The 24622-nt window shown below is 46.4% G+C and overlaps 2 protein-coding genes across 2 annotated transcripts; one reads left to right on the top strand and one right to left on the bottom strand.

Annotated features, from left to right (window-relative positions):
* Positions 1–766: 766 nt before the first annotated feature.
* RPL36A (ribosomal protein L36a) lies at positions 767–6307 on the top strand. Its single transcript, XM_063141807.1, has 5 exons — positions 767–881; positions 1982–2087; positions 4834–4901; positions 5284–5406; positions 6236–6307. The coding sequence occupies exons 1-5, from the start codon at positions 879–881 to the stop codon at positions 6254–6256; spliced, it is 321 nt and encodes a 106-aa protein (XP_062997877.1). The 5' UTR covers positions 767–878; the 3' UTR covers positions 6257–6307.
* An 860-nt stretch (positions 6308–7167) lies between these two features.
* On the bottom strand, positions 7168–23843 carry GLA (galactosidase alpha). The gene is made up of 7 exons (XM_063142065.1): positions 23638–23843; positions 20488–20662; positions 17929–18106; positions 16371–16462; positions 14821–14982; positions 13335–13532; positions 7168–8926 (listed from the first exon to the last, which is right to left on the bottom strand). The coding sequence occupies exons 1-7, from the start codon at positions 23841–23843 to the stop codon at positions 8612–8614; spliced, it is 1326 nt and encodes a 441-aa protein (XP_062998135.1). The 3' UTR covers positions 7168–8611.
* Between the last annotated feature and the right edge of the window lie 779 nt (positions 23844–24622).

Here is a 24622-nt window from a genome sequence, read left to right as displayed (position 1 = left end):
CCAGCATAGAAGAATCTTTTCCAAGTAGCATTGTTCTCCGGAGGGCGGCGGGGTGTCTGTGTGTGTGTGTGTTGTCTCTCTCTTTCTCGACCATGTAGCTATTTGGTTTAGGCAGAGTGCGGAAATCAGGTAGCTGGAAAAAGACCAGGGTTGAGAGACAGCCCTTGCGAGGGTGGGTCTCGTGTTGCATGTGATCTGCAAATGAAAAGTCCCCTGAGTTGCAGAGTTACAGGCTTCCTCTTTTTGAACACTGCACTATACTTAGGAGCTCAAGATCTGTTTGCTTTCTGATAAAAAATGCTAAATTAAAAAGTGGGGGCAGGAGGAAGAAAACGAGGGGGGGGGAATCACAACCCATTGTGGTTGTTTTTTGTTTTGCCACTTTGTCTACTGTCATCTGGCTGTAAGATTTCCCCCCTTCTCTAGTCCTTTTCGACGACCTCTGTTTGTTTGCATGTATCCCCTTCCCCATGGCTTCTGAACCTTTTGAGAGTCGTCTAAAAGGGGAAATATTCCAGCAGCTGTAGCAACAAAAGCTGCGCTTGCCAAAACTCGCCCTCTTACGCCATACTCGCGCCTTCCCCGTATCTACTTGGGAGCAAGCGTGTCCACTGGGGCTTCGTCGTTCCCAAGTGACACGCGTGCAAAGGATTGCGGGCTGCTAAACACACCTGGCCACAACTTCCTTTCCTTTCCAGTAGGTGGCGGGCGCGGCTCTCTATTTCTCCCCTCCTCCCCCTCCTCCAAGAACTCTAGAATGGCCACAAAAACGACGCTCTAGCCCCCACCATCTTCCCTTTTTCTTCTGCGCTTGCGTGTTATTCACTTCCGCTTACAGGCCGGAGGCTCTTTCTTTGGGTGCCGCCGACGTTGGCAAGATGGTGAGTTAGGGGAATCCGGAGCCATCCTCCGCGGGGGCTGAAAGCAGGGGCGCGAGGTGGAGCTGAGAGAAGCGGCGAGGGTCGGGCGACACGGCGGTGTGGGTCTGGATGGGTACTTACCGGGTCGTGGCGACAATGGAAGCGAACGAAGCCGGGCAAGCTTCGCAAGGCCGGGACGGGGTATGGTGGGAAGAGGGCGACTAGGCCTCTTTTGCTCTTTGTATCGGTCCCCCGATGAATGAGACGCTGGCCGCGGTGCTGTCCACAGTGGGCCAATTCAGAAGACACCCATGGCTTTAACCGTGATGATTAAGCCAGAAAGCCAGGCCGTGTTCAGAAGACACCTTAAACCATGGCTTTAACCACAGTGAAGAAGGCTTTCTGGCTTAACCACCATAGTTAAAGCCATGGTTTACAGTGTCTTCTGAACACGGCCTGGCTTTCTGGCTTAATCATCATGGTTAAAGCCATGGTTTACAGTGTCTTCTGAACGGGGCCATTTAGGCCAAGTTCTCAGTGTAGCTTCCAAGCAGCTGGTCCTTATGAGAGCTTTGTAACTTCTAAGAATTGCTGGGTTTTCTCGTTTTCCTTTGCCCTCTGTGTCGCCTTTTCCTTTCGGAATGTGCAATTTGAGATTATAAGACAGAATTTGTTATGCACCCTTCAGCTGGTTCAGGCAAAGGATCTATCCCAGCTAGCTGTTTGAGGTCCTTTTTTCCTGGGATTGAACCTGGGCCCTTCTGCAGGCTTTGTTTCTCATGCAGTCTTTCCTGTGATAGGAGGGATACATTTCCCACCCCATCTGCATGCTGGTCACCGAGGAACTAGGCTATACGCACATTTTTTGCCTGCAAGGCCAAGGAGACATCTTTACTGCTATAAAACACTTCTTTTACTGTTCTAACTCTGTATTTTAATCTTATATCAATTTTTGCTGCCTGGTTTTATCCTGGTTGTGCTTTTCTTTACTGTATTTTGTATTTTTAGACTGTTGGTTGTTTTATTATGGTTTTAATTTTTGTGAACTGACCGGAGAGCTTCTGCTATTGGGCGGTATAAAAATGTAATAAGTAAAAATAATTTAAAAAATTCTTTTCCAGGTGAACGTCCCCAAAACCCGCAGGACTTTCTGCAAGAAGTGTGGCAAGCACCAGCCCCACAAAGTAACCCAGTACAAGAAAGGCAAAGAATCTTTGTACGCTCAGGGTAAGTTACAGAACTTTTGCTTCTCTGTGGATCACAGCAAGGTTACCTGCAAGATGGTAGAAAAACTAGCCAAGCAATTGGGTTGGTTAAGTGGAAAATGTTTCTTTGACACAACTCATTAATTTAAAGAAACATGGGATGAGTATGAACCTTCCTCCAAATATGAGGTTAGCCCACTTCTTAAATGTATGCAGAATAACATGGTTACCCTTTAGAGTTCTAACGTTATAGTTGCTCCAACACTAATTACTGAGGTCTTCTGTTCTTCTTTACCCTCCTTTCAGTGCTGCACTGTTTTGTCACTACTTCCTGATCCTCTGTGAAACCAAATGCCTGCTTTCATTCATACTCTTTAAACACTTATTCATATTGATAATGGTGTTTGCATTTGGTGCTTTTGGATCTCTCAGCGGCTTTCGATACCATGGAACATGGTATCGTTCTGGAACGTCTGAGGGGATTGGGAGTCGGGGGCTCTGTGCTCCATTGGTTCTGATCCTACCTCTCGGGTAGGTTCCAGATGGTGATGCTTGGGCATAGCTGCTCCTCAAAGAAGTTGTTGTTGTATGGCATACCACAAGGCGCCATCCTATCCCCAATGCTGTTCAACATCTACATGAAACCGCTGGGGGAGATCATCCGGAGGCACGGGGCGGGGTGCTATCACTATGCTGATGACACCCAAATGTATTTCTCTATGCCTTCAACAACAGTGTCAGCTAAGGATAGTGTGTCTCCTCTGAATGAATGCTTAGAGGTGGTAATGGGCTGGATGAGGAAAAACTGAAGCTGAATCCAGACAAGACGGAGGTGCTTACTGTCAAAGGCTGCAACCTGGGTTTGGAGGTGTGTCAGCCAGTTCTGGATGGGGTTACACTCCCCCTGAAAGACTGCATTCGCAGCTTGGGGGTGCTTCTGGAACCATCGCTCTAAATCACAGCCCAGATGGATGCGGCGACGTCCAGGAGTGCCTACTATCAGCTTCGGCTGATACGCCAGCTGCGCCCCTGCCTAGAGTCGGAAGACCTGAAGATGATAGTGCACGCGCTGGTAACTTCGAGGCTCGACTTCTGCAATGCACTCTACATAGGGCTACTTTAGTGCCTAGTCCAGACACTTCAACTTGTTCAAAATATGGCAGCCAGGCTGGTCACCAGTACACCTTGGGGTGACCATATTACACCAACTTTAAAATCACTTCACTGGCTGCCAATTAGTTTCCGGGCAAGATATAAAGTGTTGGTTATTACATTTAAAGCCCTACATGGTTTGGTCCAGGTTACCGGAGGGATCGCCTTCTCCCATACAATCTGCCCTGCACACTCAGGTCCTCTGGGAAGGGTTCATTCCAGACAGCCACAATTAGGCTGACAACTGTTACGCGGAGGACCTTTTCTTCTGCCGCCCCCAGATTGTGGAATGGCCTGCCAGAGGCGATTCATCAGCTTAAAGCTCTCGGAGTTTAAGACAGCCGTAAATTATTATTATTATTTATTTATATAGCACCATCAATGTACATGGTGCTGTACAGAGTAAAACAGTAAATAGCAAGACCCTGCCGCATAGGCTTACATCCTAATAAAATCATAGTAAAGCAATAAGGAGGGGAAGAGAATGCAAACAGGCACTGGGTAGAGTAAACTAACAGTATAGAGTCCAAACAACATCAGGTTTTAAAAGCTTTAGGAAAAAGAAAAGTTTTTAGCTGAGCTTTAAAAGCTGCGATTGAACTTGTGGATCTCAGATGTTCTGGAAGAGCGTTCCAGGCGTAAGGGGCAGCAGAAGAAAATGGACGAAGCCGAGCAAGGGAAGTAGAGACCCTTGGGCAGGTGAGAAACATGGCATCAGAGGAGCGAAGAGCACAAGCGGGAGAATAGTGTGAGGTAAGAGAGGAGAGATAGGAAGGAGCTAGACCGTGAAACTAGTAAAGACTAGTTTCTTCCAGCAAGCCTACCCAGATGAATTTTAAACCTAAGAATGTTAAGTTGTTGTGATTATTATTTTAGTATTTTATTGGTTTTATATGCGCTTTTAATTAATTTTATGTATTATATTGTGTTTGGTTTTGTTCCCCGCCTTGATCCAGAAGGAAAGGCGGGTTATTATTATTATTATTTATTTCAAAATGTGTGCATTATGTTTTTAAAAAGCATTTTTCCAAGTGGATTTTGCACGTTTTTAAGTGGGGCATCTGTGTGCATTAGCCCATAAAGAGAAAAATAAAATAAGCGAACACTCCCCACCTCCTCCTGCCGGGTCACTTCACATGTAAAATATCAAGATTAAATATATATGTAAACACACAGCCATTCAACACCGTTATTGTACAATATTTTAGTTTTTGGTACAGAGAAAAACCCTAATCCACTCTAGAACAAAAAAGGGAAATTAATAACAAAATGGCCAATGAAGTAGAAAAATATCTGGTTTGTGAAACCGGAATACCATGGGGGGAAAGCAAGGCAGACAAGCTGTTCCTTAAAGGACACTAAGCAATAAATTCTTTTTAAGTTGGGGAGATGTTCCACCCACTTGGAAAATGTGGAGAAGTCTTACAAAATGGTGAAGACCCAAACCTTTACCACGCAGATTAATGTTTGGCAAAACGCACTTGCACATTATAACAAGTGCAGATAACAAAGCTACTGCGTGGCAAATGATGGTCACATCTGTTCACCCGTCGTGACTAGGGTGTGTGTTTTAAGTAGACTGCTTATATCTGAAGGATTTAATTTGTTCCCTTTAGGAAAGCGGCGATACGATCGCAAACAGAGCGGTTATGGCGGTCAGACGAAGCCTATCTTTCGCAAAAAGGTAAGCCTGCCCAGCAGTGCGACGTAAAGCCGAGTGTTGCTGCTGAGAGGCGATTTGGGGAAATTTTGTTGCAGGCTGGTCTGAGGAATGAAAATGTCAGGATCTGACAAACACGATCTTCATTCCTTGTGGGGCTCAGAGAGTCTAACTGTTGACCGTACCCCTAAGTTGAGAAAGGACTTCCAAAAGCTTCCTGTAAGCAACTCCACAGCTTTTCCTCCGTCACGCAAGTCTAAACCTGTGTGCTTGCCTCAAAAAGTTCACAGCTTTCACTTCTCCGCTACTGTTTCTGCCTGCAATAGTTGCGAGGAGGGCGGAAGGCAGACATTGGTGGAGGTTGGCCTGGATCGGGACATGTGACAGCCTTTCCTTTGCATCCCAGGCAAAGACCACAAAGAAGATTGTGCTGAGGCTGGAGTGTGTGGAGCCCAACTGCAGATCGAAGAGGATGTTGGCCATTAAGCGGTGCAAGCACTTTGAACTGGGAGGAGACAAGAAGAGAAAGGTACGAGCCTGAGCTCAGCTATATTGCGTGCAGTAGTCGGGCCATCCTTTAGTCAACAGCACCAGTGAGGTCACTGTGACCGAGGTAGTGGCCAGAGCGTTTCACCAGGATCACGTCCTCACTGTTGCAGGACGGCGCAGCATGTACAAAGCAGCCCCAACGCATTGGTGTGTGTGTGTGTGTGTGTGTGTGTGTGTGTGTGTGTGTGTGTGTATGGACTTGGCTGGCAGTGGGAGGAACTACTTCTCCCAGTGCTGGGTAAGTCCCACCACCACCCAAAATCCCTGCTGGCACCTCAGCGCAGAGATCAACAGGTATTCCTCCAGGTGTGCGTGCTTGCAGACCAAGCCCTGTCTCTGGAGGCATCCCTGCTTTAGTGTTACTTTAAAGAACATCTCTGTTGTGGATGTGTTGAGTGACTATAGGAACTGTTACGCTTATTTGGAGCCCCAGATGACCAGCAAAAGTGGTTCGGTGCAGACAAATGGGAACAAGTCATTGGAAGAAGAAAAGCATGGGTGAATTTGCCCATGGCTGCCCTGTGCTGGAGCTAAATGCCAAAGACTTCCCCACCACGCACTTTTAATTTTTTTGTAGGGGTGCCGTGAGTTCAGTAAGAGGATTCTAGACTCTGTAGAAATGTATTTCTCACAGTCCCATGATACTCATGCAATTCACTTGTTTATATGTATCTTGAGCCTTCTCGGAGTGATTTCAGTTCAGCTGATGAAGCTCCTCTTGCAAACTTGGGGGGGCGGGAGAAATACAGGTTATGCATTTTCTGCTGCTGTAGCACATACTTAGTCTGTGTTTTGCTTCTCTTCCACAGGGACAAGTTATCCAGTTCTAGACATTCGTCCTTGTTCTTTGGCATGGAAACCATTAAAATCCTACCAACACACTTAGCTGTTGCAGATTCATTTTGTTTGCTGCTGCGGTGGAGAGGGGGCGGGGAGAGTCTGAGCTTAATCTGATACATGTCCATTTTCACAAAACAGATTGAAACCAGAGCAAGGGTTTTGTCAGGGATACTAAAACACCGGGTCTTTTTTAAAAAATCCACTGATGACTGATAAGGGCCATACAGAACGCTGAAGAGAGCCCATTCCTTCTCCAGCTTCCTTCACCTCTTGTATTTATGACATTTATATGCTGCCCGATAGACAAAGCTCTGAGTGGTTCACAACATCCACCTTCCTCTGTAAGCCGCCATAAGACCAAACCTCTCTTACACCCCCTCACTCTTTTTACCTCCTTGTTTCTATTCAGTATTTTGAATCCGTTTCCTACCTCTAGCTTTTCTTTCAGTTCCCTTTTCTCCTCGCACCCACCACCGCCACACTCATTTTTGAAGAAGCCGTCCCCAGAAGCAGGATCCAATCTTCTGACAGCAGACTACTCCAGGGCTGCTTTTATTGCTAGTGTCCAGCTGTTTGTGATTATACAGAAGTAATTTCAAGAACACCTCTGAATATAACTGAACCAGCAACCACTCACTAGGAAACAGGTAAAGCAACCCTAAATCATAGAATAGTAGAGTTGGAAGGGGCCTACAAGGCCATCAAGTCCAACCCCCTGCTTAAAATTCTTTCTAACTTGTTCAAATCCCTTCTATGAATTCCCCCACCCTACCCAAGTTCAAGGAGATCCATAGCTATCCAAAACCTGTTATGCACACCCCTGAGTGTCCAGATAATCATTTTCTCAAGAGCCAAATAATACAGCTCTTTTCACCGTATTTCTCATTTGAAGACAACTGCATTGATTTGGGATTCATACCCTTGTATTCATTACAAACACTTATGGAATGTATACAAACTAAACAGCTAGAAACACATCTTCACTTTCAAGAAATGTTACCAAAACTTTGGTTTCCTCCTTCTTTGCCAGTGGTTCAAAACAATGTAGTTCCTTCCATCTTCACTTTCCTTCAGTCAACAGCAGCAACTGGAATACGACAACCTAAGAATACTACAGAGTGGGTCATAAATTCCAGTGTCCATTGCCAGCAATGTATACAGGTAGTTTACGGCATAAGTAGACTCTAAAGATTCACTGAAAGCATTGTGAGTTTTTTTTAAAAAAAACTTTTTGGCAATCAAAGTATATTATTGAAAAGTAGAGGCTTCAGCGGTAAATGCCCTTCTCTGTAAAGTGTGTATGTCTACTAAGGAAAGGTGGAAAGAGTTCCAGCCTCTAATGACCAAACAACTCGATGCCATCTAAATGGCAGGCATGGGTTCAATCTTGTTTGGGATGCTGCCATAAAGGTATGCATCTTTAGCCTTTTGTCCCCCTGCTAAGGCCATCATGCCTGTGTATTTGCATTGGGACTAGAAGCTCCCCTACCAATGAAAATCAGCATGGAGGAGGAAAAAGTTAAAAGACCCCCATGTCAAGAGCTTGATCCAGAATAGGCCTCTTATGCCTGCAATTTCACTTTAAAAAAAACCCCACATGTAACAGCTAATTGTGTTAATGGCTTGTCATTTAGTTTGACCCTAAGCTATCAGGCACCTGGGATTACTGATCTACTGACATCTTTGTTTTAGATGGGTCGAGGGTTTAAAGTAATAATCTAGCTCTAGCCATTAACTGGACTAGGGTCATAGATGCTCTGCTTAAAATAATCCAAAGCCTAGTTCTCTCCTAGTTCTTGGGATCAATTAAACCCACAGAATCTTCCTTCGGGATTACCAGTAGTCCTGCTGAGAATTTCAGTAGGCACTACACAAGATTTTTGGTTAACCAACTGGCTTACAGGATTGTTACATCCTGGAGTTTAGTCAAATGCACAGCCCTCATCTAGGCACGACTCTAGTATATCAAGACAGAAGAACAGATGAAGGCCTAGAGGAGATCTCGGGAAAACATCCACCACTGCCTTTTACAGAAAAATACAACTACTCTTGCAAAGTAGCCCCAAGAGGCAGCAGTAGTAATAGAAGAAAACACGAGAATATTGTGTTTGGCAATCCTGAATATGTCACAGGCTCATCAAGCTCTTCCAGAAAGGCAAGGTTGTGTCCCGCTTTTAGAGATTTAGAAGACACTGGAGGACGAGGTAAAGGCTGTTACTTCATAACGTTTCCTGGTGATTAATGTAACATGGAGCCAAGGTGATGCTGCATCAATCTTTCCTGGTTGTTTGGGAAGGAAACTTCCACTTCTACTTGAAAAGACTTGCGGCAAAGTGCCTAGAGTGTTATAGGGGATCCGGAGAGTGACTGCTCCCGTTGTTAATAACCAGTTTCTCCTCAATCACCACCGTCTTCAGGAGCACGGTGCCGGTGGGGTTTACTGCCACCTTCAAGAACGAAACCCAAGAGTGGAGGCCTAAATCCCTGCTGGTGGGCAGGATCTGCTGGATGGAGCAGGTGGGGTTACAAGCTAAGCCGCTCCCAAGGAAGGCAGTAGAGAAGGCAAACATCTGTGGCCCGCCGAAGTCCTGCCGGTTCAACACGGCTATGGCAAAGGCTCCGCCGGAGAGAGGTCTCTCCCACAACTCAAAGTTGCCGTCCTGGAAAAGAATATGGGACCAGCCATGAGCAGGAGCCGTAATGGTGGTTTAGCACTTCTTATATTGATTACAAGATCACTTTCAATTGATGCAGTCAACGGTATAAAAGGCATTTAAAACTACTAAAAGCCTCAGTAGTAAAACCAGTCTGACAAAGGTGAGAGCTTCAGATAATGGGCAGTATAGAAATCTAATAAAATAACAATAAATAAAGGTGTTGGGTCGCCCTTATCTGTTCGGGAATGGTATGTCATGAACAACCTCCTTTCCCCAGTTATCTAACCCCAGTTAGCAGGGGCACCTTATTATTATTATTGCACCATCAATGTACACGGTGCTGTACATAGGAAGGAAAGGAAAGGAACCTCTCGTGCAAGCACTGAGTCATTACTGACTCTTGGAGGGACGCCAGCTTTCATTGACGTTTTCTTGGCAGGCCTTATAACGGGGTGGTTTGCTGTTGCCTTCCCTGGCCGTGATTACCTTTCCCCCAGCTAACTGGGTACTCATTTTACCGACCTCGGGAGGATGGAAGGCTGAGTCGACCCGAAGCTGTACATAGTAAAAGAATAAAACAGCAACACCCTGCCACATGGGCTTACATTCTATTAAAGGACGGCCTTTAATGCAGAGCTTGTTTCCAGCAGGTTTGTTGAACTATGCTGATGCCCAGCCCTTTAGGGTTTTAAAGGAAGAATGTTGAATTTCGTAATTGTTGGGTGTTTTACTGTGGTTTTAATTTTTGTGAACCGCCCAGAGAGCTTCGGCTATTGGGCGGTATAAAAATGTAATAAATAAATCTCTTTCAGGTCAAGGTTGAATTCCATTCCAGGGGTGGGCAGGGATAAAACCACCAGCATATTTTAGGTTAAAGCTCTTACTCCCGGTGACTAAGCCCTAGGAGGGGCACTTTGACCTATTAGAATTGGGGTGGGTGGGGGAGAAACTGCACAAAAAACAAGGAAGCAAACGATTGGGAGTTGGGGGGAAGGGGGCGGGGCCATATGGGGAATCCCGGGGGGCCGGATATGGCTTGCGGGCCTGACGTTCTGCACCCGTTTTAAAGATAATTTCAAATCAAATTTAAACAACCATTGCCGAAAATCCGACCCATAGACATCAAACACTTTCATCTAATCACATCAACAGTATATATATATATATGATGTGATTAGATGAAAGTGTTTGATGTCTATGGGTCGGATTTTCTGCAATAATTGTTTAAATTTGATTTGAAATGATTGTTAAGTACAATTGAATGCTATTGGTATGTAATGAAATGCTACACTGATGTGATAGTTGATGTAGACTTGTATTAGTATTGGATTGTAAATAGTTATTCTTGTAAAAACAAGTGTGTATAATTTTTGAATGACGATTTAATTCATTGGGTTTATTTCGTTTCTATGGTGGTCGCCTTTGGGTTTCTTTTTGTTCACATTTTCACCACCACTGCCTCCCTTACTATAGTTACCCCTGTTTTAAAGAGCAGCATTTGGAATGGAATCTAAAAAGCCACTGGATGTTCAGTGCACAACTTTTAAAGCAGGTCTTCTATGGCTAGAATGACAGCTCCCATTCAAGATCTGGCAGCTACAGTCTGAACTGAATGAAGTTGCTCTACCTATATCTTTCCCCCTACACAATACTATCCATGCTTTATTTTAAATCAGGGATACCACCCTCAACATAACAGAGAACTATTATGTTATAGAACTGAATTCATCAAGATCTGGTTCCAAACCAGCTGCCTCTCATTTTACAGCTGGTCTTACTTCCTAAATTGTCCTCCATATCTTACCACAAACATTTCACAGAATGTATACAGAGTAAGTAATTATTTAGGGTTCAAAGTACATTCTCAGTAATGGTTACAGCAGCCCTCTAAGGCAGGTCAGTATTATCTTCCAAGTTGTAGGTTGGGAGGCTAAAACTAGGGTAGATAAAATGGACAACTTTAAATATATATATATATATATCAGAATTTTGATTTTTGTTTTAAAAGAAACACAGGAAGCATTCCCCCCCCCAAAAAAATTTCATTTTAAAAACTGGTAAATACCAATACTTGTTCAAACCTATAGTTCTAAGTATCTTAAAAATGAATTATTACCATCTCATGAAACATTAAAGGCTATTTCTTAAGAGTAAAAGAGAATCATGGGAGACATTATACTTCTGGTCTTCTGGAGCCAGGGAAGAGCAAGTCATTGTAGGCAATAGAATAAAATCCAGAAGGCACAGCATGGTAGTTTACCAGGATTATCCAGCCTATATGGATAATCAGACGGACACCATTTTTGTCTTCAGTGCAGCTGAGGAAACGCCTACCTCCCTTTACTGGAACTTGAATTTATGCAAGTCCACTCGGAAGTAAGTCCCACTTTAAGGGGAATTCCTTCCATATTAGTGTGATTGCAGTCTCCGCCTTCACGTAGGTGTCGTGCTACTTGAAGCCAAAGCTAAATGTTAGTTTATGCCCTGTGTTACATAAAGGCTCTATATTTAATTGCAAACAGGTATGTTTTAATTGTTACCCCAGCCAGGTAGTAGGCCAGTTTGCTCAGGAAACGCACGTGTTGCAAAATGGGAAACTTGATTTCAACAACCTACATTGATTGACGCTGAGAGAAAGACTGCTTGCTTAAAGCAACCAGTCTAAGTTCAGACTGGAGGTGACATTCTGGGGGCTCAATGGATCAATAAGTGGGCTAAGAATAAGAATGTAAGAAGAGCCCTCCTGGGTCAGACCAAGGGCCCATCTAGTTGAGCACTCTGTTTGTTTGTTTATTTATTGCATTTATATCCCACCTTTTTTCCTCCAAGGAACCCAAGGCGGTGTGTACATAATCCTCCTCCTCTCCATGTTATCCTCACAACAACAACCCTGTGAGGTAGGCTGGGCTGAGAGTCTGACTGGCCCAAAGTCACGCAGTGGGTTTCCATGGTTGAGTGGGGACTAGAACCCAGATCTCCCAACTCTTTTCACATACTAGCCAACCAACTGTTGACCAGGAACCCATAAGCAGGACACAGGTGCAACAGTGTTATAGGAATCCTGGAACTGCAAAGCAAGTGGTGTATATAGGCTTACTGCCTCGGATACTGGAGGTAGCACATAGCCATTAGGACTAGTAGCCATTGATAGCCTTCTCCTCCAGGAATTTATCCAATCCCCTTTTAAAGCCATCCAAATTGGTGGCCATCACTACATAGAGTCATAGAATAGCAGAGTTGGAAGGGGCCTACAAGGCCGAGTCCAACCCCCTGCTCAATGCAGGAATTCACCCTAAAGCATCCCTGACAGATGGTTGTCCAGCTGCCTCTTGAATGCCTCTAGTGTGGGAGTTGTAGTAGCGAATCTCATAGTTTAACTCTGCACTGTGTGAAGAAGATTTTCCTTTTATCTGAATTCCCCCACCACCACTAATCACCTTCATGGGATGATGACCCTATTGGGTTCTAGTATTTTGAGAGAGGGAGAAAAATGTCTCCCTACCCCCCCCCCCCTTTCTCCACACCATGCATGGTTTTGTACATCTCCATCACATCTCTCCTTAGCCTCCTTTTTTCCAAGCTAAACAACCCCTCACAGGGGAGATGCTCCAGCCCCACGATCATTTTAGTTGCCCTTTTCTGCACTTTTCCTAGTATATAAATGACAATCAATACATAATGAAGTATTTATTATTACCATTTATATGCTGCCTTATCTGTTAAAAGACCATCAAGGTGGTACACAACAATATGGCAACTTTTGATCCAGTGGAATTTTAGGATGTTTTTAGGATGTTTTAATAATGTATACTATGTTTTTAATTCAGTTTTATGTATTTTATCCTTATTGTTGTTTCCCGCCTCAATCCAAATAGAGAGGTGGTGTAAGAATTATTATTATTATTATTATTATTATTATTATTATTGATGTTTACATTGCTGTGGCACCCCGGTGGTGGAATGAGCTCCCCAGAGAGGTCGGCCTGGCACCTACACAGTACTCCTTTCGTCGCCAGCTGAAGACCTTTTTATTCTCTCAGTATTTTAACACTTAATATTAACTTAAATTTAAATTTTACTGTTTTAACTCTGTATTTTAATTTTAGATCAATTTTGCTGTGTGGTTTTTATCCTGGTTGTGCTTTTTATACTGTATTTTGGCTTTGTGCTTTTAACCTGTTGGTTGTTTTATTATGGTTTTAATTTTTGTGAACCGCCCAGAGAGCTTCGGCTATTGGGCGGTATAAAAATGTAATAAATAAATAAGATAGATATTTTTTTCATCTTGACTGAAGTAGCAAGGGTGAAGGACATCAAGGTGGGTGGGTGGGTACCTAAACCTGCCTTGCTAGGGTTTCCAAAGCTTCAGAAGGATGCTTCCTCTGCACACACCTCCGGCAGACAGTCTCACCTTGGTAATTCGATATCCCTGCTTGCCCAACGGATCTTGGTTGATGGCTATCACTTCCTTGTTCTGGAGCAGGGCTTTGGCCCGCGGGCTAATCCGGCGCAAGTCGTTGGACATGAGGAGCGGAGCCGCCATCATGGCCCAGAGCGCCATCTGCGTCACTTGCTGGTCGCAGCTCAGTCCAAAGTCTCCGATCACCAGCTGGTTTAGGAAGAAGATTAGATTGGAGCAGGTTACAACTTGGCGTATTGGGATTTGGTCTTATGAAATAGAACTAGGCAGCAGAACAGCCCTGGGGTCAAATCCAGTGGCTGATTCCAATGAGCTCCTTACGACCATTATGGTGAGGAAAAGGGGCCGTGGATCAGCGGCAGAGCACCTGCTTTGCACGCAGAAGGTCCCAGGTTCAATCCCCGGTTTCTCCGCTTAAAAAGAGCAAGGAAACATGTGACAAGGAGGATTTCTGTGAGAGACTGCCAGTCAGAGTAGGTCGTACTGGGTTAGATGGAAAACTCGTCCGGCCTGCTATAAGGCAACCTCCTAGGTGTCCTCTGCCCCACTTGCCAAATCAGGCACAAGAGGGAGGAGGGACTGTGGCAGCTGGGCTTGCTAGCCATTTCAGGGCTGAGCTAGCCCTGCCTCACACCACCTTCCTCCAAAGCTGCTGTTCTGTTAAACAGAGGCCTTAGCTAGAGCTAAGGTTTATCCCGGGATCATCCGCGGTCATCCCTGTTCATGTAAATGACACACAGGATATCCCAGGAGCAGGCAGGGATGGGCCCGGGATAAACCTTAGGTCTAGTTAAAGCCTAGGTTGCTGGCCATGAAATGAGGCTATTAAATTCTCCTTCCCAGCACTTTTGTGGCTTCAACCTGCAGTTAGACACACACAGGGCTACTGGCTGAACACGCTGAAATCATCTAAGGCAGCCTCCCCCAACCCAGCGTGGCCCTTGGATGTGTGGCCGTGCTGGCTCGAAATTACGGGAGACACAGTCCAACAGATCTGGAGGGCACCAAGTTGGGGAAGGCTAATCTAAGGGCATCCAGACGGGTGGCCAGGTGGAAATTTTACTGCTTGGCCACGTTGCACCAGAAAATGGCTCACGTCATCTCAAATTCCCAGTCCGTTCATATGTTAAAACATCCTCCTTGTTCCTGCCAGGTCTGAGCTGTTCCCAAGCTCTTTCAGGGACAATCACCAGCCTACTGGGGTTTTTTTATATAAACGCGAAGGATGCAAATATCCTATCTTCACCTGGAACATTTAGAACACACAACGCACCTGGGAATCACTACAAGGTACACACCTGAGCAATGACTCTCTCCTCCCCACCCCCTTCAGCAGGTGCTGATGAGTACAGACAGTTTGGAGTGGATTGGGTTTGACTTTGTTAGCATTTAAATTATTCTCGGCAAGGCTGTGAGGGTCTGTGGGCTCTGCAGGGCTGCCAGGAGAGTTGGGAGATCTGAGAACAGGTCCTCTCACCATGTCTGGGTCGTTCCATCCCCCTGGACCGGCTATGTCCACAATACTGTCCTGGTGAGAAGAGGTCCAGTCCAAGATGTTCTTGACGCTGGTCCAGGCGTCAGTGATGTCAAAATAATTCCTCCAGTAATTACAGTACTGTTTGATCTCTGTGTAGTTGGGCTGACAAAGGGGAGAGAGAGAGAAGCAGCAAAGATTTGCTTATTTTAACTTTTGTTTAAAACATCTATTTCCTGCCCCTGTTGGCTCCCAAATCTGGGTTCAAAAGAATCTAGCGCAGTGGGGGGAAACTTCTGGCCTAGGAGCTAAATCCATCCAACCTGGGGACTGTGTCCAGCCCTCCAGGGCTTCTCTGATGACCATCCCCTCTTACCCAGGTCCCATCTAGTTTCCCTTGACCATCAATCATTTGGTAGTTCCCCAGCATGCAATGTTATCCTCGTTTTATAAGGTTGAAGTGCCTCTCCGAAGGCTTAGCTACTGGCAGCAAGAGCTGTAAGCTACAATATGCCAGCATATTTTGTATTTTTGGCCTCACGCACCACCGGAATGCAGCCTGCAAGAGCTTTTCAGAAACTGAGTTCAGCTCTTTGGCGGAAAGAATCACAGAAGCATAGAATTGTGGAGTTGGAATGGACCACGAGGATCATCAACCCTCTGCAATGTGCAGGAAAAACCAATTCAACCATCCATGAGAGGTGGCTGTCCAGCCTCTTCTTAAAAACCTCCAGAGTTGGAGAACCCACAACCTCCATAGGTAGACTGTTCCACTGTTGTACAGATCTTACTGTCAGGAAGGTTTTTCCTTATATTTAATCGGAATCCAGGTCGCTGTAACTTATACCCATTATTTCGGGTCCTAATTTCTGTGCCCGTGGAAAATAGTTCTTGAGCGTCTTCCCTGTGGCATCCTTTTATGTACCTGAACACTGCTAGCATGTCTCCCCTCAGTCTTCTTTTCTCCAGACTGAACATCCCAAGTTCCTTCAGCCTGTCCTCATGTCCCTGTATCATCCTTGTTGCGCTCCTCTGAACCTCTTCTAACCTGTCAATGTCCTTCTGGAAATGTGGTGCCCAGAATCATACACAATACGCCAAGTGTGATCTCACTAGTGCGGAGTAGAGAATGAATAAACTCTTCACACGTCTTTGATATAATGCTTCTTCTAACGCAGCCCAGAACTGCATTAGACCTTCTAGTCTCTATCCCGCACTGCTGACTCAAGTTCAGATTGCTGTCAATGACCATACCTAAATCCTTCTCCGATGGAGTGATTCCTGCAACTGGTCCAGAGTCAGAAAGGACTGGGCCAATTGGATTTCACGATGCAACCAGAAGAACTAGGAAGTTCATTCAGCAATCTGAACGAATTCGGAATCACAAACTTAATGCTCGCCAGCGCTATTCCCCTCCCCTGCCCTTAGCGAGACCCAGTACAAAATTGCTTCTGCTTTTTAGGCCTGTCTAAAAGTTGTACAGCTCCTTGAGCGTCCTGGAAGCATGACGTCCGAGAAGGAGAACAAGGCAGTTGCACAGCGGCCCTTTTTACCTTCTGCAGAGGTCTCTGGTACAGCGGCCACTCGCAGGAGTATACGATGCTTCTGCCGGTTTTATTCAGAGCCCAAGACATGTTCTTATAACCTGGTGGCAAAGGACAGAACGCCTAGAATTGCAGGTTAAAAATGCTCCCACCCTTCCAAGAGGAAGTGAATCTTCTCAGGGCATGCAAGAAATGAGAAATAGGGCTTATTTCCTTAAAATCAGCTTTACTCAATCTGGGGGGCTCAAGTTGTGTTGGGCTACAGCTCATATCAGCCAGGTTGGTCACCAGTACATCTAGGGGTGAGCATATTACCCTAACATTAAAATCACTCCACTGGCTGCCAATTAGAACTACAAAGTGTTGCTTATTACCTTTAAAGCCCTAAATGGTTTGGGTCCAGGTGACCTGTGGGATCGCCTTCTCCCATACAATCCATACCACACAATTACTTCAGTCAGCCAAAATTAGGCTAACAACTGTTACCCAGAGGACCTTTTCTTCCGTCACCCCCAGACTGTGGAACGGCCTGCCGGAAGAGATTCGTCAACTTAACACTCTCTCTGACTTTAAGACGTAAAGGCTAATCTCTTCCGGCAGGCCTACACAGATGAATGTTAAACCAAGAATGTTTAAGATGTGTTGATCGTTATTTTGATGTTGTATTGATTTTATAGGCTCTTTTAATTAATTTTATGTATCTGATTTATACTGTATTGTTGTACTACTGCTGTTCCTCATCTCGATCCAAAGGGAGAGGCAAGTAAAAAGTAAATTTATTATTAAGCGCTTCGGCTATTGGGCAGTATAAAAATGCAAATAATAAATTTATTTATTATCGCATTTATATCCTGCCTTTTTTTCCTTCAAGGAACCCAAGGTGGCGTACAGAAACCTCCTCCTCTCCATTTTATCCTCACAACAAGAGAGCTTCGGCTATGGGGCGGTATATAAACATAATCAATCAATCAACCAATCAATCAACAACAACCCTGTGAGGTGGGTTTGGCTGAGAGTTTGTGACTGGCCCAACATCACCCAGTGGGCTTCCATGGCCAGGTGGGGACTAGAACCCTGATCTCCTGACTCCCAGTCCAACACTTTAGCCACTACGCCACACAAATATAATTATTATTATATTATTATATCATTCCTAGTCAGCATAGCTAGAGATGATTGGGATTGCAATCCAGGGTAGGGAAAGGCTGCTTTAGAAAATCTAGTAGGAGCACAGGCTGTTTGGGGAGAACCAGTTATAAGGAATGTCAACAGGCACACGACTGCATAACAATTTTAACAATTAGGGTTGTTAAATTTAATTGTTAAAATTGCTATGCAGCCGTGTGCCTGTTGGCATTCCTTATAATTGGCTGTTATCAACTGCAGCCTTCGTGTGTTTTGTTTGGGGAAAACGACAGGACCAACGTGGTTCGTGTAGTGCCCATTGAAGCTCTCTGTGCTGCTCACGTTTCAGTCAAGTAAGTTATGTGAAGTGAATCCTAAGTTCCATCCCAAGTTAAATGCTTCTCTTTGGCTTCCGTGGCGAGACCCCTTCCGGCACCCGTACCTTCCGCCAGCAGCTCCAGCGTGCCGACATTGCAGCCGTCAAATTTCACCAGGTCTACGCCCCAGCCGGCAAAGGTGTCAGCGTCTAGTTCGTAGTAGCCGTAACTGCCCGGGAAACCGGCGCACGTTTCGTTCCCGGCATCTGCGTAAATGCCCAGCTTCAGCCCTTTGGAATGGACCTGGGTGGACGAAATCGAGAGTCGAAACGCAGCAAGATTACAGGAGGAAGGGATTTGGCCTGCTTAGTTTAGGAGTGGTGGGGAGTGGTGGCCGAGGAGGGAGTAAGGTAGCTCTCTGCAAAAAAAGGGAATGATGCTACCCTACAAAGGCGATTCACACAGGAGGGAGGTACTGGTTCCTCTCTATTCGGCCCTGGTTAGGCCTCATCTAGAGTATTGCGTCCAGTTCTGGGTTCCACAATTCAAGAAGGATGCAGACAAACTGGAGCGTGTTCAGAAGAGGACAACCAGGATGAACAGGGGTCTGGAAAAAAAGCCCTATGAAGAGAGACTGAAAGAACTGGGCATGTTTAGCCTGGAGAAGAGAAGATGGAGGGGAGACATGATAGCACTCTTCAAATACTTAAAAGGTTGTCACACAGAGGAGGGCCAGGATCTCTTCTCGATCCTCCCAGAGTGCAGGACACGGAATAACAGGCTCAAGTTACAGGAAGCCAGACTCCAGCTAGACATCAGGAAAAACTTCCTGTTAGAGCAGTAGACAATGGAACCAGTTACTTAGGGAGGTTGTAGGCTCTCCCACACTGGAGGCCTTCAAGATGCAGCTGGACAACCATCTGTCTGTCAGGGATGCTTTAGGGTGGATTCCTGCATTGAGCAGGGGGTTGGACTCGATTGCCTTATAGTCCCCTTCCAACTCTACTATTCTATGATTCTATGAAAGGGACGTGGAGCCCCTCAATGGCTTCAGTGAACATAAATGGAACCTCCAGGTCCAGTGAGTAGTCTACCTCTAAATACCAGATGCTAGAGAAGAGCTGTTGAAGGGAGGGGCTGTGGCTCACAGGTTAAGCCCCTGCTTTGCATGCAGGAGGTCCCAGGTTCGATCCCGGCCTCGCAGGTAGGGGTAGGGAAAAAATCCTGCTTGAAACCCTGGGGAGCCCTTGCTGCCAGTCAGTGCTGGCAATACTGGGCTTGATGTTGCAACCTTCTGATTCAGCTTCCTATGTTCTCTGCATGCCCTACTTCTGAGATTCTAGCGCCAGCTGCTCTTGGGAAAGAGGACGCTGGACCTTTGTCCTGTTCCAGCATTGCAAGTCTTAACAGTACTTATGAATGATCACTCTTACAGAGGGCGGATGGTGATAGCAGTTGGAATTCTACAGGCCTATAGTTGTGCATTCCTAAATATTTACACACCGCTTCCCATTTTAAAAATGCAGTTCCCATTTTAAACTGTAATAAAGAGACAAAAGAATTGATAATGAATTTGCTGACGGCAGCAAGGTTAATCATATCCAGGAACTGGAAGGTTCAAGGAGATTATCATATTGAAGACTGGTATAAAGAGATATGGGATATTGCCATTAATGATAAATTAACATGTAATATAAAAATAAGAAGAGGAATGATAAAAACGAAAGATTTTGAGGGAATATGGAAACAGTTCCTAGAATATGCTCTATCTAAGGGGAGTGGGAAAAGACCTCCAGAAGTAACAAGGAGATTCTGGAAACAGGAGTAGATCCCGGGGTGGGGTGGGGGGTGCACTTTTATGTTAAGTATGATTATGTTAGCACATTAAATTAGAAAAGTTATTAAGTTTATTCAACATTTATATATTATGTTGTTTTTTCTGTTATTGTATTGATGTATGTTTAAGTTTTGAAAAGAATAAAAATTACTTTAAAAAAAATGCAGTTCACAATGAATCATAAAACAATGCATTATTAGTATAAAAAGCGCAATAACATTAAGACTAGTTACTAGTTGGGAAAAACCAGGGAAGGCGCCGTTTTTAATCACCGATGGCACCAGATATCTCGCAGGGGGGAGGTCATCAGCAGACTGGATATGGATATAAAGCAGACTTCCCCAACCTGGTGCCCTCTAAATGTGTTGAACTACAACTCCCAGCTAGCTGGGGGATGCTGGGAGTTGAGTCCAACATATCCAGAGACCACCAGGTTGGGGAAGGCTGGTATAGAGACAGCACAAACTATGAAATTGCTGAATATCAGGAAAGCTGTCCGGCCTCCTTCAGTGAAAACATGGTATCAGCAGCATGCTTTAAATTTATTCTCCGCTTTTTGTATTTTTTTATTATTGTATTTCTACCCTGCCCTTTTTTTTTCGCTTGCAAGGATTCCAAGGGGGATTTTGGGAGGGTAAAAGGAAGAAGGGGAGGATCACAACAGCCCTGTGAGGTAGATTTGGCTGAGAGTCAGGGACTGGCCGAAAGTCCCCCAGGCAGCTTCATGGTCCAAGCAGGGACTAGAACCCGGATCTCCCAAGTCCCAGCCCAACACCCTTAACCACTACACCACACTGGCTCTCTCTTCCCAGCTGCAGGGAGAAAAAGGGAGAAAGCGCCCGCTCACGTAGTCCGCTAGCTTGCTGATCCCACTGGGGAAACGGTCCGGGTCTGGCTGAAGCCTGCCCTGCTTGTCGCGGGTGGGAGCCATCCAGCAGTCATCAATGCACAAATACTGGTACCCAACATCCCTCCATCCGTCGGACGCCATCAGATCTGCCATCTGCATGAACAGCTGCTCACTGTGGAAGAAGGGAGAGCAGCAAAAGGTTGGGGACTAGCAAGAAACTAGAACGCGAACGGGACGTAGGAAGCAGCCCCACGCCAGAACTCAGTGGCAAAGAGCACCTTTTATCAGCTTAGGCTGATATACCAACTACGCCCTTATCTGGACAGAGATAGCCTAGCTACTGTGATCCATGCTCTGATAACCTCTCGTTTGGATTACTGCAATGCGTTATACGTGGGGCTGCCTTTGAAAACGGTCTGGCAACTTCAGCTGGTACAAAACAGAGCAGCCCATTTACTAACAGGGACTGGCCGGCAAGATCACATTACGCCAGTCCTTTTACAACTTCATTGGCTGCCAGTCCAGGTCTGGGCCTGATTCAAAGTGCTGGTATTGACATTTAAAGCCCTAAACGGTTTGGGGCCAGGCTATCTGAAGGAACACCTCCTCCCATATGTACCTGCCCGGACCTTAAGATCATCTACAGGAGCCCTTCTCCATGTGCCCCTGCCAAAGGAAGTGAGGCAGGTGGCTACTAGGAGGAGGGCTTTCTCCGCTGTGGCACCCCGGTTGTGAAGTAGGCGTCTTTCCCTAGCCCGACCAAGGCGGCTTGCATCGTTGTCTTCCTCCTGACAACAACCCTGTGAAGTAGGCGTCTTTCCCTAGCCCGACCAAGGCAGCTTGCATCGCCGTCTTCCTCCTGACAACAACCCTGTGAAGTAGGCGTCTTTCCCTAGCCCGACCAAGGCAGCTTGCATCGCCGTCTTCCTCCTGGCAACAACCCTGTGAAGTAGGCGTCTTTCCCTAGCCCGACCAAGGCGGCTTGCATCGCCGTCCTCCTCCTGACAACAACCCTGTGAAGTAGGCGTCTTTCCCTAGCCCGACCAAGGCGGCTTGCATCGTCGTCTTCCTCCTGACAACAACCCTGTGAAGTAGGCGTCTTTCCCTAGCCCGACCAAGGCGGCTTGCATCGCCGTCTTCCTCCTGACAACAACCCTGTGAAGTAGGCGTCTTTCCCTAGCCCGACCAAGGCGGCTTGCATCGCCATCTTCCTCCTGACAACAACCCTGTGAAGTAAGCATCTTTCCTAGCCCGACCAAGGTGGCTTGCATCGTTGTCTTCCTCCTCACAACAACCCTGTGAAGTAGGCGTCTTTCCTCGCCTAACCAAGGTGGCTTGCATCATCGTCTTCCTCCTCACAACAACCCTGTTTATTATTATTATTATTTATTTATATAGCACCATCAGTGTACATGGTGCTGTACAGAGTAAAACAGTAAATAGCAAGACCCTGCCGCATAGGCATACATTCTAATAAAATCATAATAAAACAATAAGGAGGGGAAGAGAATGCACCAAACAGGCACAGGGTAGGGTAAAACTAGCAGTATAAAGTCAGAACAAAATCAGGTTTTAAAAGCTTTAGGAAAAAGAAAAGTTTTTAGCTGAGCTTTAAAAGCTGCGATTGAACTTGTAGTTCTCAAATGTTCTGGAAGAGCGTTCCAGGCATAAGGGGCAGCAGAAGAAAATGGACGAAGCCGAGCAAGGGAAGTAGAGACCCTTGGGCAGGCGAGAAACATGGCATCAGAGGAGCGAAGAGCACGAGCGGGGCAATAGTGTGGGATGAGAGAGGAGAGAGAGGAAGGAGCTAGACCGTGAAAAGCTTTGTAGGTCAACAGGAGAAGTTTGTATTGGATTCTGAGGTGAATTGGAAGCCAATGAAGAGATTTCAGAAGTGGAGTAACATGGTCAGAGCGGCGAGCCAAGAAGATGATCTTAGCAGCAGAGTGGTGAACAGAAACCAATGGACTGATGTGAGAAGAAGGAAGGCCAGTGAGCAAAAGGTTGCAGTAGTCCAACCGAGAAATAACCAATGCATGAACAAGAGTCTTGGCGGAAGAGACAGACAAAAATGATCGAATCCTGGCAATATTATACAGGAAAAAACGACAGGATTTAGCTACTGTGTCGATATGAGGAATAAAGGAGAGCGAGGAATCAAATATAAAGCCAAGACTACAAGCTTCCTTGACTGGAGTAAGCGTAACATTATTGACAGTAAGAGAGAATGGGAGATGAGGAGAAGGTTTAGGAGGAAAAACAAGCAATTCAGTCTTTGCCAGGGAAAGACGCCTGTGAAGTAGGCGTCTTTCCCTAGCCCGACCAAGGTGGCTTGCATCATCGTCTTCCTCCTGACAACAACCCTGTGAAGTAGGCGTCTTTCCTAGCCCGACCAAGACGGCTTGCATCGCCGTCTTCCTCCTCACAACAACCCTGTGAAGTAGGCATCTTTCCTAGCCCGACCAAGGTGGCTTGCATCATCGTCTTCCTCCTGACAACAACCCTGTGAAGTAGGCATCTTTCCTAGCCCAACCAAGGTGGCTTGCATCGTCGTCTTCCTCCTGACAACAACCCTGTGAAGTAGGCGTCTTTCCCTAGCCCGACCAAGGTGGCTTGCATCGTCGTCTTCCTCCTGACAACAACCCTGTGAAGTAGGCGTCTTTCCTAGCCCGACCAAGACGGCTTGCATCGCCGTCTTCCTCCTCACAACAACCCTGTGAAGTAGGCGTCTTTCCCTAGCCCGACCAAGACGGCTTGCATCGCCGTCTTCCTCCTGACAACAACCCTGTGAAGTAGGCGTCTTTCCCTAGCCCGACCAAGGCGGCTTGCATCGTCCTCTTCCTCCTCTCCATTTCATCCTCACAACAACCCTGTGAGGAAGGCTTCTCTTCCTAGCCCTACCTGAAGACGCCAGGGATCCGACCAGGGACCTCCTACATTCAAAATACAGCTTGTACCGCACCAAGCTAAGGACCCTCCCGCATTCCCACCGTGCCCCTGAGCGTGTGAAGAGCGCCGCCCACTCCCTTCCCTATTTTCCCCGCGGGCGCTCATGCGAGAGACAAGAGGGGTAGGGGTGGGAATAGGAGCCGCATCCCGGCCACCCCTCGCTGTCCCCGCACCCTCCAGCGCAGCCGCCGCGCCTACCTGATGCAGTTGCGGGGCTCCTGGGCGCAGTCGGTCTGGCAGAGGAAGCGCTCCCAGTGCAGCCAGCCCATGGGCGGCGTCCGGGCCAGCCCGTTGTCCAGCCCGCCGGCCGGCCAGGCCACCAGGGCTAGCAGCAGCAGCAGCAGCAGCAGCGCTGCCAGGGGCGCCCTCCGTCCTCCGCTCCGCTGCCTTCCTCCACCCGCCATCCCCGGCTCTCTCCGAGTCTCTCTCTGACTTGGAGTGGCCGCTCCGCGAAGCCCTGCCGGAGAAACGGCGGCGCGTCTTAACCAATCACGGCGCCACGCTCTCGCCGCTCGGCCAATGATTGAGCTCTTCAGCAGCGGGAGGGAACCAATCCGTTTCTTGGGAAGCCGGGCGGGGGCAAAAGGGGAGTGGGAGAGAAAAACACACACCCCCAAAAGGTGCGATGTTTCTCCCGTGATAGGCGGGGCGTCACGTGACACAGGTTCCAAAGGACGTCACGCCCTGGAACAAAGAGGGGTGGGGGAAATGTTAACCTTTTCATTGCTGCAACCCAGGCACAAGGGACCAGCACCACCACTGGTTGCAGCGCTCCAGCTATTGGGCCATATTTTAAAATGTAGTAAATAAACTTTTTTTTTTTTTTTGCCAACTTCAATACACATCATTTTTTTAAAAAAATATATGAATATACCGCTCCCCACTGAAAAATGGACAAGATAAAATGAAAATAAAAACAGAATAAAACAGTTAAAACAAAATTTAAAAGAAGCAAAAAAAAAAAGGGGGGAAAAAGAAAAAGAAATCCAAGGATGCATATTAAAGAAAGACTTCTTGGAATAAAGATGTTTTCAGGAGGCGCCGAAAGGAGTACAAGGTTGGAGCCTGCCTGACCTCCAGAGGCAGGGAGTTCCACAGGAGGGGGGCCACCACGCTGAAGGCTCTGCCCCTGGTGGACTCCAATCGGAGGATGGGTCTATGTGGAACCACCAGGAGCAGGCCC

Source organism: Elgaria multicarinata, chromosome 15 (assembly GCF_023053635.1).
Source record: "Elgaria multicarinata webbii isolate HBS135686 ecotype San Diego chromosome 15, rElgMul1.1.pri, whole genome shotgun sequence".
Taxonomy (NCBI): domain Eukaryota; kingdom Metazoa; phylum Chordata; class Lepidosauria; order Squamata; family Anguidae; genus Elgaria; species Elgaria multicarinata.
The sequence above is the reverse complement of the archived record's forward strand: the minus strand, read 5'-3'. Positions and strand labels throughout refer to the sequence as shown.

Excerpts from the sequence above, each read along its gene's own strand:
- RPL36A (XM_063141807.1), top strand. Across the intron at positions 2,088-4,833 it reads AGAATCTTTGTACGCTCAGG|GAAAGCGGCGATACGATCGC; the intron begins GTAAGTTACAGA and ends TGTTCCCTTTAG. Across the intron at positions 5,407-6,235 it reads GAGGAGACAAGAAGAGAAAG|GGACAAGTTATCCAGTTCTA; the intron begins GTACGAGCCTGA and ends TCTCTTCCACAG.
- GLA (XM_063142065.1), bottom strand. The coding sequence starts at position 23,843 with ATGGCGGGTGGAGGAAGGCAGCGGAGCGGAGGACGGAGGGCGCCCCTG. Across the intron at positions 20,663-23,637 it reads GAGCCCCGCAACTGCATCAG|TGAGCAGCTGTTCATGCAGA; the intron begins GTAGGCGCGGCG and ends CTTCTTCCACAG. Across the intron at positions 16,463-17,928 it reads GCTGGAGCTGCTGGCGGAAG|GTTATAAGAACATGTCTTGG; the intron begins GTACGGGTGCCG and ends CTTTGCCACCAG.